We start from the raw sequence: 13,904 nt of genomic DNA, 5'->3' as shown, positions 1-13,904 counted from the left end.
TGTGCGTGTGTAGGTTAGCGTGTGTGCACACATGCACACACATCCATTGTATTTATATGAAGTTATGTCTTTTTGTCCTCATGTCTTGTAATGTCCAATACATCAAGATTGATACTGGGCTTTAATTGATTCTCCTTGTAGCAAGGTCATTGGCTGGCATACGTGTGTGTGTGTGTGTGTGTGTTCCGCATAACTGAGGAGTGCATTCACCATATCAAGTGCCAGCTGTGCCCCCGGTGTGGTGTTGGCAGCCTGCCACCGGGCCTTCTTCTTTTTCTTTTTTTTTTTTTTTTTGGGGGGGGGGGGTTTAATATATCCGCAGGGTGCATTTAATGTTTGAGCGCCGGTAGCAAACACACCCCTTCTTCTACTTCTTCTTCTTCTTCTGTTTTCATCAAAATATCCCAGAGCAAGTTGTTCAGCACACTTTGCGCCCCGACTTCTTGCGTTGCTGAAATTTGCCAGCGTGACTTTTGTTGCCATGACGACTGGCAGGTCTTCTACTTGATAATGGGGAGACCAGATTTCCGTAAAGGCGACAAAAACATTTTCACTCATGGATGCGGTATTTCAAGCTCTACGCTGTGTTTATGTGGCACATACACAACAACACCACTATTGTGTCGATTATACAATGAATCCTTAACATTGATATTCTGAATTTGCCCATTCGAACCAATTCTCCCATCTGAAATATTGCTTTGGCGCCATCTTGTGGCATCTATTAGCAAGTACAAGCATTTTTCAGTGGGCATGAATCCCTCGTGGATTTTCACTGAACTCGGCATAGCTGTCCTCACTGCGTCCGCATCTTATCCGCAGCTGACGCGGTTCACCTGATGCTAATCTGCGCATCCAACGCACCTCACTGCAGCTCTGCTTACCTTTTGGCTTTGGCATGATAGCAGGGTGTCGTACTTATGGCGGACGCGTGTGTTTTTGCGAGATGATTCGAGATAGTGCCAGATAAATGTGGCTAAATCCCCTAATTGACGTGTGTTGTGTGTGTGGGGGGGGGGGTGTAGACTTTTTATAGCTATTATATTTGCTAGGGCGTGGTGGATCAGCTGGTAAAGCCTTGGCCTCACAATTCTGATTCTCTAAATTGCCCCTCGGTGTGATTGTGACTGCGACGTTTTGTCTCTATGCGTCCTGCGATTGACTGGTAACCGGTTCAGGGTGTACCCCACTTCCTGCCCGTTGACAGTTGGGATAGGCTCCAGCACTCCCTGCGATCCTTGTGAGGATACGCGGTTAAGAAAATGGATGGAAGGATTTGAGACTGTCAGGTAAATGTAGCTAAATCCCCTAATCGACCTGGGGAATGTGCTAAGGTTGGGGTGTGTAGACTTTTTATAGTTGTTATATTTGCTAGAAAACTTTCTTTAATACAACAAAATGCTGCCAAACCCTGCATAGGATGCGGGAATGTAGTATCTAGTAAAAGAAGTATGTTGAAGTGATGCATCGGTACTCTTCTATGAGCTTTCAAAATTTTCTGACTTTGGCTTGGGTTGTTACTGGAAATTATGGATAGTCTTTGCTGGACTTTGGTTTTTGCAGTGCTGAGCGGCTATTCAAATACCAAATTAAAAGAGTCGTAGGCTATTTAATTTTGTTATGTACAACATTCGGTACACTTGCAAGCCTTGGTAGCAGGAAACCAACACTGCGTGTATTCGGCAAGTACTTTTATGGCGCAATGTGCGCTTTGCTCACTCGAGTCCGGAAGCGTTTCGCAGGTCTCGCCGACAAGGAGGGAACAGAAGGACCGCCACCTTCGTGCCACCTCCCCCATAAATGCGCGTTCAATGTTCTGCGCGATTTCATATTCATGTGACACCGCTTGTTTATCATCCCGCACTGATATGCAGTTACTACACCATCTCGCTCCATGGTATACTTTTCATGAAAATGATATACACAGAGGCGGCACGGTGGATCAGCAGTTCTGAGGTCCTGGGATCGATCCCCGACCCGCCTGTGTGGAATTTGCATGTTCTCCCCGTGCCCGTGTGGGTTTTCTCCGGGAAGTCTGTTTTCCTCCCACATCCCCCCCAAAAACATGCGTTAATTGGAGACTCAAAATTGCCACCAGGTGTGATCGTCAGTGTCTCCATGTGCCAAATTTTCTATCCGCTAGCATGGTGACGTTAGCATTCAGTTTTTAGCACCGCTTCTAGAAATGAAATACAAGTTAAATAAATAATGGAAATGAAGCATATAATATGGTTCGTGATAAAATTAAACAAGTTCATTTAAATAAATATATGGAAAAATAAAAATTCACAAATGTTTACTGAAATAAAACTCAATAAATATATTGAAAATTAAGACTAAAGTGTACATACCTGGGCGGCACGGTGGATCAGCTGGTAAAGCATTGGCCTCACAGTTCTGAGGACCTGGGTTTGAGCCCGGCCCCGCCTGTCTGGAGTTTGCATGTTCTCCCCTGTGCCTGCGTGGGTTTTCTCTGGGCACTCCGGTTCCCTCCCACATCCCAAAAACATGCAACATTAATTGGACACTCTAAATTGCCCGTAGGTGTGATTGCAATTGTTTGTGTCTATGTGCCCTATGATTGGCTGGCGACCGGTTCAGGGTGCACCCCGCCTCCTGCCCGTTGACAGCTGGGATAGGCTCCAGCACTCCCAGCGACCCTCGTGAGGATAAGCGGCAAAGAAAATGGATGCATGGATGGATATATACGAACACAAAACCCAAAAAAAAAAAAGCCATTAAAAATGTGTAGCTCGTTTCAGAATATGGGTCATGTAATCACCAAAACAATTACAAATGTAACCTTAAACTACTGTATAGAAGAGCGATGATAATATCATATCTATTGGAAAAATGTGCAATGCGGCAACACCGCCACTTCAATATGAGTGGTCTTGTTTTCACAAAACTCACTACTTCGCTGCAGTGTAAAAGTTCACGCACCCCCACGACCCAAAGGTGCCGCACACCTGTTGACACGAATTCCGTGGTTTGCACCGCTTCTGGCTTGTTCTGGTCCCCCTCCCGCTCTGCATGCGCCGCGCAGGAGGGGGGTCCCCAGGGACCCGCGGAGCACGTGGTCCGCGCCGCCACGAGACGTCAGCGGCAGATGGCACCACCAGCGCCACGCATAGCGGCTGCTGGCATCGGTGGCAGACGCTCCCGCGGAAAGGAGGAGGAGAGAGGAAGGCTGAGAGTCTTCTTGTCCTTAGTGCCATCGTATTTTTTGGGGGGGTGCAGAGCGAGAGGAGCTTTGGGAAGATGCGAGCTGCACGCTGAGCCCCCTCCCTGCATGGTGAGTTGTCTTTTCGTGTTTGTTTTTTTGTTTTGTTTGTAGTTTTTTTTTTTTTTGTCATCTAGAGTTCTGGGTGCTTTCGCGAAGGTGCCTGCCAGCGACTTTTCCTCATGGGAGGAAGTACAGGATAATTAAGTAGGAACCTTATAAATACTTTTTTTTCTTCTTTTTTTTTTATATTTTGGTTTTGGTTTAGACGGAACTATGTTGACTCTGCCGTTCGAGGACGCGCAGGCGATGTGCGAGCCACGCTTTGGTGCCGGGTACCCCCGCGCAGGTGCCCCCGAGGATCGACCCTCGCCTCGCCTGCGCCACCTCCGGGCCGCCGCCGACGACGATGAAGACGACGACGACGACGAGGAGCCCTGCAGGTCCGCCGGGGACGACGCCGCCTCCTCCGACCGGGACTACGAGCAGGACGACAGCGGCCTCCTCCGCAAGAAGCGCGCCCCCCGCAAGAAGAAGGCCACCAAGGAGCCGCACGACCGCTCCAGGCTGCGGCGGCAGGAGGCCAACGCCCGGGAGAGGAGCCGCATGCACGGCCTCAACGCAGCCTTGGAGAGCCTCCGCAAAGTGGTCCCCTGCTACTCCAAAACGCAAAAGCTCTCCAAAATCGAGACCCTGCGCCTGGCCAAGAACTACATCTGGGCTTTGTCGGAGACCCTGAGCGCCGGGAAGAGACCCGACCTCCTGGCTTTCGTGCAGACCCTCTGCAAAGGATTATCGCAGCCCACCACCAACCTGGTGGCCGGCTGCCTGCAGCTCAACGCCCGCAACTTCCTCAGCGACCACAACGGGGAGCTGGTGTTCTCCGGGCGGCCTCCCTACGACCCGCTGTACTCCTCCGCCGCCTACCCGGGCCCCGAGGGGAGCGCGCCCGCCGGGCACGGCGGCTCGGGTCCGCCGGACCCGGCCAAGCCCTTCCGCCACTACGGCTACTCCGGCACCTACGAGCCGGCCTATGGGTCCCCGGAGGCCGGCAGCCCGCACTTCGAGAGCCCGCTGAGTCCGCCCGTCAACCTGAACGGCATTTTCTCCTTCAAGCACGACGAGCCGCCGGACTACGGCAAGGGGGGCCATCACTACGGTGTGCGCTACTGCGGCGCACCCGGACGCGCGGCCCTGGCGCACGGCTCCGTGTACCGGGTGGCCCCGGAGGGCCGCTACCCGTACGACCTGCAAGTCCGCGGCCAGTCTTTCCAAGCGCAGGGCGAGCTCAACGCCCCCTACCACAATTAAGATATATAAACTCTCGTTTTGACACCCCCCCGCCCCCGCGCGCCCAAAAAAAAAAAAGCAAGCTTCTTCTTCTTCCTCTCCCTCAATTAAGTTCATCAAAAGTCTCCACTCCACGAAGCACAAGAAACCCCGACATGGACAGACTGGAACTAATTGAAATGCCCCAAAACCTCAACAGAATTCGTTCAAGGCGACGCAGGTTTATTATTATGAGATATTGGGATCAGCAATACGATGGCAATTAAGCTATGCAAGGCAGTCGTTTAAAAAATAAAACTCAATGGTCAAAACATTTCATCTAAATTGGTCCCCCCTCACGCCCCCCCAAAAAAAGAAAACTGCAATACATTTGTGTGTGCGTGTGTGATTGTGGAGTAAATAGTGTTTTAATCAGGTGGGTGTAAATTATGATTATGTATTATTTATCTATTTATTTATTTATTTGAGCCTATTTATTGACAGTGGATAATATATGACAGAATTATTGTACATTTCAAAACAGTGTTATGTGAAAGATTTTACGTTATTGTTGTCATCCATCGGCTCGAGTGGGAATTTATTATTATTATTATTATCATCATCACATGTCACATGCCTTAAATAGGGGACCACATTAATATGCAATGACATGATTACCCCCCTCACCCCACCCCCATGGACTTTTTTATGCATTATGTCACAAATTTGTGAAGACAAAACTCTTTATGGATGGAAATCTTCGTGAAGTCATGTTTGTGTTGTGCCATGAGCTTGTTTCATTGGCAGCAGACCAGAATTGAATGAATCAATAAATTACCGGGGCAAAACTAAAAAAGGTCTTTATTTGGTTGAATTATTTAAGTGGGGGGGGGGGGTGGAGATAACAATCCAAACATTTGTTGTTTTTTTTTTTGATGAAGGGGAATATTTGCGCTTCCAGACAGGCTGCTTCCCTGCACTTGGATCCAAGTTGGGACTTGTTGGAAAGGGGCCACGCGGCACAGATTGTGCAGCCCACTCCTCAAATCTGCATCAGAACCAAAGGTAATGATTCTTTCCAATATGCTAACTTTAAATTTTTTTTTCCTTCAGTGAGATTTTAAATCTCTCAAATTACATTTTTCTCTTGCGTGCAAAACTCCAAAATGCAAAAGGTGGTAACACACAAATGAATTTTATCCACTAACATGAATGCTTCACACGCAAAAAAAGGCGAACTAAATAAAAGAAACTAAAAACTGACATGAGATTTGCTATATATTACTAAAATGTTATTGTATTAATAATACATACGTCACATACGGCATATTACTTTATTCTCCATTTTCTAGATGTTTCTGATGACTATTATACAATATAGAACATATAAAGTGTTATTAAATTATTTTCGTCCTTCTTTTTGGGTGACAAATAATGAGATCTGCAATAATTTATTATTTGATGTTAATTTTCTTAGATCCGATTTGTATGTAACATGTTTTTTACATTTTTATTACCTGGTACTTCTTTCTTTATTTTAGAGCTATCCTTGCCACCATTTTCCCACACTTATATTTAAAAATGACATCAAAATTGTGTGTACCAAACATGAATTGTGTACTTGGGTTTTTTTTTGTTGAGAGTCTCTATTTTTTTTAAACCGGTTTTGACAAAATTATATTTCCATTTATGTTAAGCCATACAACCGCAAAGAAACACTTTCATTATTACCGTTATCTTCTCCAAGGCTATATTTGTGTTTTTAATCATATTTATCTACATATATACTGCGTTATTTGATATACTTTTACTTTTTTTATTGTTGTTCAACACGCGAATTTTAACACGATTAAAACAAATCACAGAAGTGCAAATTAAAACTTTTTTTTTAATCCAACATTATGTATTGACGCTGCACTCAAGCGTGTTTGTGTTCCATTTATTTCACTTTTAGAATATGCAAAGAAATCAAGATGAAAAACACGTTTCAAAAGCGTCAAAATGCAATCGCTATTCGATGACTTGGGCGACATGACGGCAATTGTACCCCCCCCTCCCCCCCCGACATTTCACGCCACTTCTTCTGCATGCCATCATTAAAACCGGTGCTCTCCCTGGAGGGGGGTCCCGTAAGCACCTCTTTAGCCCCGCTCCCCGAATCGCCACACGCACATTTGTCCCATTCACTAACCCCCCCCCCCCCCCCCCCCGTGTCTTGTTAACCGTGTTTGGACAGGGGCCGTGAGGTTTGATTCCCCAAGTGGGCTCGGTGGAGTGTGTGTAGGGGACTGGAGGGGTGATGCTGTTCGCCCACGTGGTCCACCAGCAAGCATGCGACAGTTTAACACTGGGTCAAACGCGTGCGCGTGCCCCCCCCCACCCCCCCACCCCTCGCAGGCTCATTATCCACGCAGCATCTGGCCCAGCAGTGAGGGCGCTGAACGAGGACCCCCTTCGCAACTGTTTGGATGGGTTCTGCAAAATGTGGTGTGAGTGTATGTGTGTGTGGGGGGGGGGGGGTCGTCAAAGGCTGGCGGACACGTGGAACATCAAACTTTTTGAAAAGAAGAAAAAAAAACCACCAAATGCCAGGAAGGAGGTAAAAAAAGAGAATTGTGTGAAAGGAAGGAAGGAGCTAGGATTTCATGAAAGTATGGATGGAACGTAGGGAGGAATGAAAGGAAAGACGAAACAAGGAAGGATGGAAATGATGTTGGATCAGCTGGAAAGCGCCGACCTCACAGTTCTGAGGACCAGAGTTCAAACCCCCCCCCCCCCCGTGTGATTGTGAGTGCGACTGTTTGTCTCGATGTGCCCTGCGATTGGCTGGCGACCAGTTCAGGGTGTACCCCGCCTCCTGCCCGTTGACAGCTGCGATAGGCTCCACCACTCCCCGTGACCCTCGAGAGGATAAGCGGCAAAGAAAATGGATATCTATACTTTGATTGAAGTACTAGTTGTGAGTACTTTAGCCAGTTCTGGCATCAACAGACCCCACATGGCGGGATACTCACTCTTGTGAGGATAAGCGGCTAAGAAGATGAATGAAAATGATGTGTTTTGTAATAAGAATGTATTTTTGGTTAATTTTATTGACATGCCACGTGAATTGCAACATGTTTTAGAACTTGATTATTTAAAAAAAAAATGACTCCCAGTAAGACTTTGGAACACTATTTCTTTTTCCTCTGGAATTAAAAAAAATGTTATTAGGTAAAAATGCAGCACTTAATGTTGGAGCACTGATTTGTCCAAAAAAAAAAAAAAAGGTGTCAGCTGGATATTTTTGGAAGGCCTGGAAAAACAAAAAAAGTTTTGCTGCGCCAATTTTTAAAAAATATTCATTTAATAATTCTCTTTTTTTTTTTTAACTTCCTAACCCTCAAATGTTGACAAATGGTCTTTCGTTCCTTGGTGCTGTCAAGAAAAGTCCTGAAAATTCCTCCGCCATTCTCAAGCCCCAGATGGCGACGGTGGCGGGACGGGGACACGGTTCCTCATTAAATTCCTAATAATCATTTGGAATCGCGGATGGGGGACGGTGGGGGGTGGGGGTGCTGGCTGTCTTGCAAGTGAGGATTGGGCTGGTGGGTGAGGGGAGTGGAGGGATTTGGTGGTTTAATTAGACAGATTTAAGGAGATGAACCCCCCCCCCATGCCACTACCCCCCCCCCTCCTCCCAATGTGTGGATGCATGTGTGAAAGAATTAAACATATGAGTGTGTGTGTGTGTGTGTGTGTGTCAGCGCCGAGGAGGTTCGACGCCGGAACGTTTCCAGGCCAGGATCTCATTAAGGTGTCAGATTGGTGGATCGGCCCCCCTCTGGCGCCCGGCCCCACCCCCTCGGAGGAAGCACCTTCTCTGGGTCGGCGACGCTGGCACGGCCCCTGGCCGGAATGCCGGCGAGCGCTCATCATCATATTGGGTCAAATGGGATAAATACGGCGGCGAAGGGTGGCAAGGCGAAGCTACGCGAAGATTATTCATGTGCTCTTTGTTTACAGGTGTTGGGAGCGGTGAGGGGGCCGCAACGTTCGGTGAGGATTTTCACCTGTTGGGCCGGATTGGAGCGCCCCCCACCTCTTCGGGTCAAAACCAGCAAAGCTCTCAAAGGTTGGTGTCACTGGAAGATTCTTCTAGAGTGAGTATCCCGCCATGTGGGGTGTGTTGATAGCAGAACTGGCTAAAGTACTCACAATTGGTGTAAATATCCATTTTCTTTGCCACTTATCCTCACGAGGGTCACGGGGAGTGCTGGAGCCTATCCCAGCTGTCAACGGGCAGGAAGCGGGGTACACCCTGAACTGGTTGCCAGCCAATCGCAGGGCACATCGAGACAAAGAGCCGCACTCACAATCACACCTAGGGGCAATTTAGAGTGTCCAATTAATGTTGCATGTTTTTTTGGAATCTGGGAGGAAACTGGAATCTTCGGTGGAAAACCCACGCAGGCATGGGGAGAACATGCAAACTCCACACAGGCGGGGCCAGGATTGAACCCGGGACCTCTGAAATGTGAGGCCAAAGCTTTCCAGCTGATCCACTGTGCTGCCCAATAATGACATTGGTTGATACTATGGTGGATGGATGGATGGACGGACGGACGGACAAGAATTGACATGGCCGTGTCTGTGTAGCTGTCAATCAATCTGTCCGTCCGCATTCATTCGTCTGGAATTTTGAGCCTCCATTTGTCCATCTGTCAATTTATCAGGATGCTCTATGTCTAATCCATCCATCCATCCATCCATCCATCCATCCATCATATCATCATACCAATCCATGGCGGCGCCAAAAGTAAGACAAGGTAAACGTTGAGAGCGGCATTCGGCCACCAAATGGACAATTCTGGCCGCCACGGCCATCTTGGCGCAGACCGGTCGGCCAAATTGGCGATCACCCCAGCAAGCATTTGGCTTGTGCCATTTTTTTGGGGGGGGGGGGGGTCGCACTCAGCCTCTGTTGCGCAGTCCATTAAAACACAAAAGTAGACATCTTTCTTTTTCGCATCCCCAAGATCCCGTTGACCCGAAATAACAAACGTCTTTTTTTGGATCTACGTGACGAGCGACAAGTTTGAAATGACGTAAATATGTCTTGCGTTTACATTCTGTCAGGAGACTTTGCACAGGGTTGAAGACGACCTTATTTGGACAATTTGACTCCGTCATGTGGTCACTCCGCCATGTTGTGGCATTTCTTAATTGACACCAAAGCAGAACACGCGTCGTCAGGTCAGTTTTACGCGTTCCGCGAATACTTGAGACGGTTCTCAACTTGTGAGCGGAGCGATCATAACGAGAACAAAAGTAATCGAGAAAAAGTGAAAAGATTTCGGCGTCACTGATGGACTCCTCTTTTGGAAATGAGGAATGGCCGACATTAAACATGTAAGGACGAGTACGGGAACTTTCGGGGCCTAATCACTCGAGCCTTTGCGAGGAGTCATTAGCTCCATAATTAACTCCGTATTAGCGCGGCGAAAGGATCCATTCGTATTCTTTTGTGCTCCGAAGACGTATCGTTCCTTAATCACGCCGCCTTGGCATTAAGAAGAATCTACTTCGCCCATTAAATATATCAACTGAATATGTATCACAAGGCCGCCGTGTCAGCCTTCATACGAAGTCCAGTACGGTGCGGTTGGTGGCGTGGAGCAGCGTGCGTTGCGACAAACGTCCCGAACGCAAGATGTCTCCTCTGCCGTCTTCTTCTTTCGGTATTCATGGCCGTCGTGCGCGGTGGCCAATCTGTCCCGTATCGCCTTTCAAGCATTTCCTGTGGGACTCGTGCCGTGCGCGCACACACAAACCGCGCACAGAGGGAAAGTGAGCTGTCTGCCGAGGGTTGGATTGTTGGTGCCGGTCCAAAAATGTGTCACCGGGGACGCGCGTGGTCTGCTGGAGGCTGGGAACCGTCGCTAATGGGCCCCGCAGCCGTCGGCACCACCTGGGGATACGAGACACCATGCCTGGATGGAGGGATGGAGGGACGGCGGGGGGGAGAGAAGGAAAGAGGGAGAGGGAACGTGTGGCACAACAAAAGTAATATCATCTACAGTGGCTGTCAGTCAGTCAGTCAGTCAGTCAGTCAGTCTTTGTCTAGCCGTCCGTCTGTAGCTGTCAATCAATCTGTCTGTCCGCAGTCGTCCGTCTGGAATTTTGAGCCTCCGTTTGTCCATCTGTCGATTTATCAGTATGCTCTATCTAGCTCTAATCCATCCATCCATCCATCCATCCATCGTAGTATAGACCAATCCATGTCAATCCTTGTCCATCCATCCATCCGTCATATCTACCAATCCATGTCAATTCTTGTGCATCTATCCATCCATCCATCCATCATTGTATCTAACAATCCATGTCAATTCTTATCCATCCATCATCCATCCATCCATCCATCCATCCATCCATCATAGTATCAACCCATCCATCCATTCATCAATCATCGTATCTACCAATCCATGTCAATTCTTGTCCATCCATCCATCCATCCACCCATCCATCATCGTATCGACGAATCCATGTCAATTCTTGTCCATCCATCCATCCATCCATCCATCCATCCATCCATCCATCCATCCATCCATCATAGTATCGACCAATCCATGTCAGTTCTTGTGCATCCATCCATCCATCCATCATGGTATCGACAAACCATGTCATTTCTTGTGCACCCATCCATCCATCCATCCATCCATCCATCCATCCATCCATCCATCCATCATCGTATCGACCAATCCATGTCAGTTCTTGTCCATCCATCCATCCATCCATCCATCCATCCATCCATCCATCGTATCGACCAATCCATGTCAATTCTTGTCCATCAATCCATCCATCCATCCATCCATCCATCCATACATCCATCCATACATGCGTCATTCATCTCAGAATTAGGATCATGATTTTTTGCTAGGTAAGTGAAAAACACACGAGATTTCTTCCTGGTAGTTGGAGCTGCTGTCGTATGACAACAGACAACCATTTTGATAAAATATATATTTATATATACTTCCGGGACATCAAAACATGAATCACAATATGGAGAGTCACTGAACATTGAAAGGTTACCGCCAACGTGGTAACACTGATGCAATGGCGATCAGCAAAATGATTCAGCGTCCTCCAGCAACTTAGATATTAGTTTGAAATGACTCAGAGAGCGATAATCTGGTACAATGCCCATTGTGCAAATGGTGCGGATATTTCTCAAGGATGTCAGTGGCCAGTATTGGGCAACACCAGAGATTGCAAATGCTATCTATCTATCTATCTATCTATCTATCTATCTATCTATCTATCTATCTATCTATCTATCTATCTATCTATCTATCTATATCTATCTATCTATCTATCTATCTATCTATCTATCTATCTATCTATCTATCTATCTATCTATCTATCTATCTATCTATCTATCTATCTATCTATCTATCTATCTATCTATCTATCTATCTATCTATCTATCTATCTATCTATCTATCTATCTATCTATCTATCTATCCATCCGAATCAAAGGCTGTGGCAACTCTGAGATCGCAGCGGTCGATATATTTAAATGAGGAGCCGTCAAAAAGGAAGACTTTGCGAAAGTCTAGACACCAAAGGAGTTGTTTGCGCGCAATATGTTGTTTGAACTTTTGGAACTAATGCGTTTAGCAGGAAAAGTCAATGTTGCTTCCTGGCTGCCATGAAAGGCGCCTTATAAAAAAAACAAGAAAAAGAAGAAGAAGAAGTGAAGGCATAAACAGGCGGGGCAGGTGTTGACGATGCAAATGAAACGGATGACAGATGGCGAGCCTCGCGATTGCTCACTGTGCAGATAATGGATGGAGGTAATCAAATTCCTCCGAGGCTTTGGGACTTTTCTTTGCAACTTGCCCATCAATTGCACCATCAAACGCCGCCGTCGTCAAACGAACCCCCTCGTCCCCAACCGCCACCAAATCTCCAACCAACCCCCCACCTCCACCGTCCCCCGCCCCCTCACCTCCAATGATGCCCTCCAAAAGAATTTACAACACGCTTCCGCATCAACAAGATTTTAGGAGCTAATTCTACAAAAACTTAACATCACCGAACCTCTTTGAGCTTTCGTCGACGCCACAAACGGCGCTTCTATAAAACTAAATGAGAAAATTTTACTATGCCACTATGAATTTAAAATCCCTGTGTGTAAAACTCAACTTCGAAACCCTACTTTGAAACCCTTGCTCTGGTTCCGAATCTAAATTAAAAACTCAAACCCTTGCTTGAAAATGTTAGCCTAGCTTAAAACGCTACTTGAAAACGTAAACCCTACATTCAAACCCAAACCGTGCCTTGAATTCTTACTTCGAAAGCCAAACCTGAAACTAAGCCAGTCTCGAAACGTTCATTTTAAATCACCACTTTGCCGGAAATGCTTCCGACCTCGTCAGAATCTTTGGAGAAGAATTTCTGCTGGGTTTGTATGGAAGTAAATATGTGTCATGTGACCTCACAGACTGACTTTAAACAGTCATTTGAAATTTTAACCCATTTTTTTTAAACTCATAGTCTGACTTGATACCCCAATGTTGTTTTAAACCCCCAAATTGGGAGTCGGAAACATCTCTTGAAACCTTACGTTGTGACGTCACATGACTAAGAAAGCGTGACTGCGATTGGCTGGGTGTCCGGTTCTGACCTGAAGTAACCCTGCCTGGCGGAACAGACGGTAAATTTCAGACAGCGAATTGTAGCCGGTTGAATTGTAAACACTGACTGAAAAGTTACGCTGCCTTTGCCCAAATTCCTGCTCTTAGAGTTCGCCGATTTCAACAATGGAGGTCAGGGTTGCTCCTCCAGCCGCGTGGTTTGTCAAGAACGTATCCCGTTTCGAGAAAAGCGCCACGGATGGGGTAAACCGGGGTTGCCAAACTCGTTTTTGTTGCGGGCCACTTTGTAGTTATGGTTTTCCTCAGAGGGCCGTTATGACTAAAACCATAATGTCTAATCGCCTCATGATATTTACACTAGTTTTCAATCAGAGATCAAGTGTACTGGGTTTTTCCAGATATTGTTCATATTTGGTGACACAAAAATCCTTATATCTCAACATTATCATTTATGTGCGTGCCAATTTGAAATTTTGGTACAGTTTTTCACAAGAATCATAGAAGTTAACGCAGATGATTTATTCCGGGGGGCGCATAAAACCATGCGGCGGGCCAGATCCGCTTCCCCGGACCTAGAGTTTGACAGTGTGGCGTAAACTGGACTCAGCCCCTCGAGCTGGCGCCGGACTGCAGTCGGGGACTGAACGACGTTTTGCCAGGCTGCTCAAGTGTCAACTGGCGATACAACGCCAAGGGAATGACATGATCCCGAAAAATAACTGCAAAGCGTTAAGTGCCAAACGCTGATGGCCTCGCATTTCTCCGAACGA

The 13,904-nt window shown here is 46.9% G+C and overlaps 1 protein-coding gene across 2 annotated transcripts; it reads left to right on the top strand.

Moving 5' to 3' along the window:
- The first annotated feature begins 333 nt into the window (after nucleotides 1–333).
- On the top strand, nucleotides 334–4,568 carry neurod6b (neuronal differentiation 6b). Of its 2 annotated transcripts, XM_061839239.1 has the most exons (3): nucleotides 334–3,295; nucleotides 3,361–3,430; nucleotides 3,521–4,568. In XM_061839239.1, exon 3 carries the CDS (start codon nucleotides 3,533–3,535, stop codon nucleotides 4,532–4,534), a length of 1,002 nt encoding a protein of 333 aa, XP_061695223.1. In that variant the 5' UTR covers nucleotides 334–3,295; nucleotides 3,361–3,430; nucleotides 3,521–3,532; the 3' UTR covers nucleotides 4,535–4,568. The 2 variants fall into 2 exon arrangements, with proteins under 2 accessions (XP_061695223.1, XP_061695222.1); XM_061839238.1 differs by lacking the exon at nucleotides 3,361–3,430 and having other exon boundaries at nucleotides 3,492–4,568.
- The last annotated feature ends 9,336 nt before the right edge of the window (nucleotides 4,569–13,904 follow it).

This window comes from Syngnathoides biaculeatus, chromosome 13 (genome assembly GCF_019802595.1).
Source record: "Syngnathoides biaculeatus isolate LvHL_M chromosome 13, ASM1980259v1, whole genome shotgun sequence".
NCBI lineage: Eukaryota > Metazoa > Chordata > Actinopteri > Syngnathiformes > Syngnathidae > Syngnathoides > Syngnathoides biaculeatus.
Note: the sequence above shows the minus strand (reverse complement) of the source record. Positions and strands in the feature narration are given on the sequence as shown.

Coding starts and splice junctions, on each gene's coding strand:
- neurod6b (XM_061839238.1), top strand. CDS start 3,500: ATGTTGACTCTGCCGTTCGAGGACGCGCAGGCGATGTGCGAGCCACGC.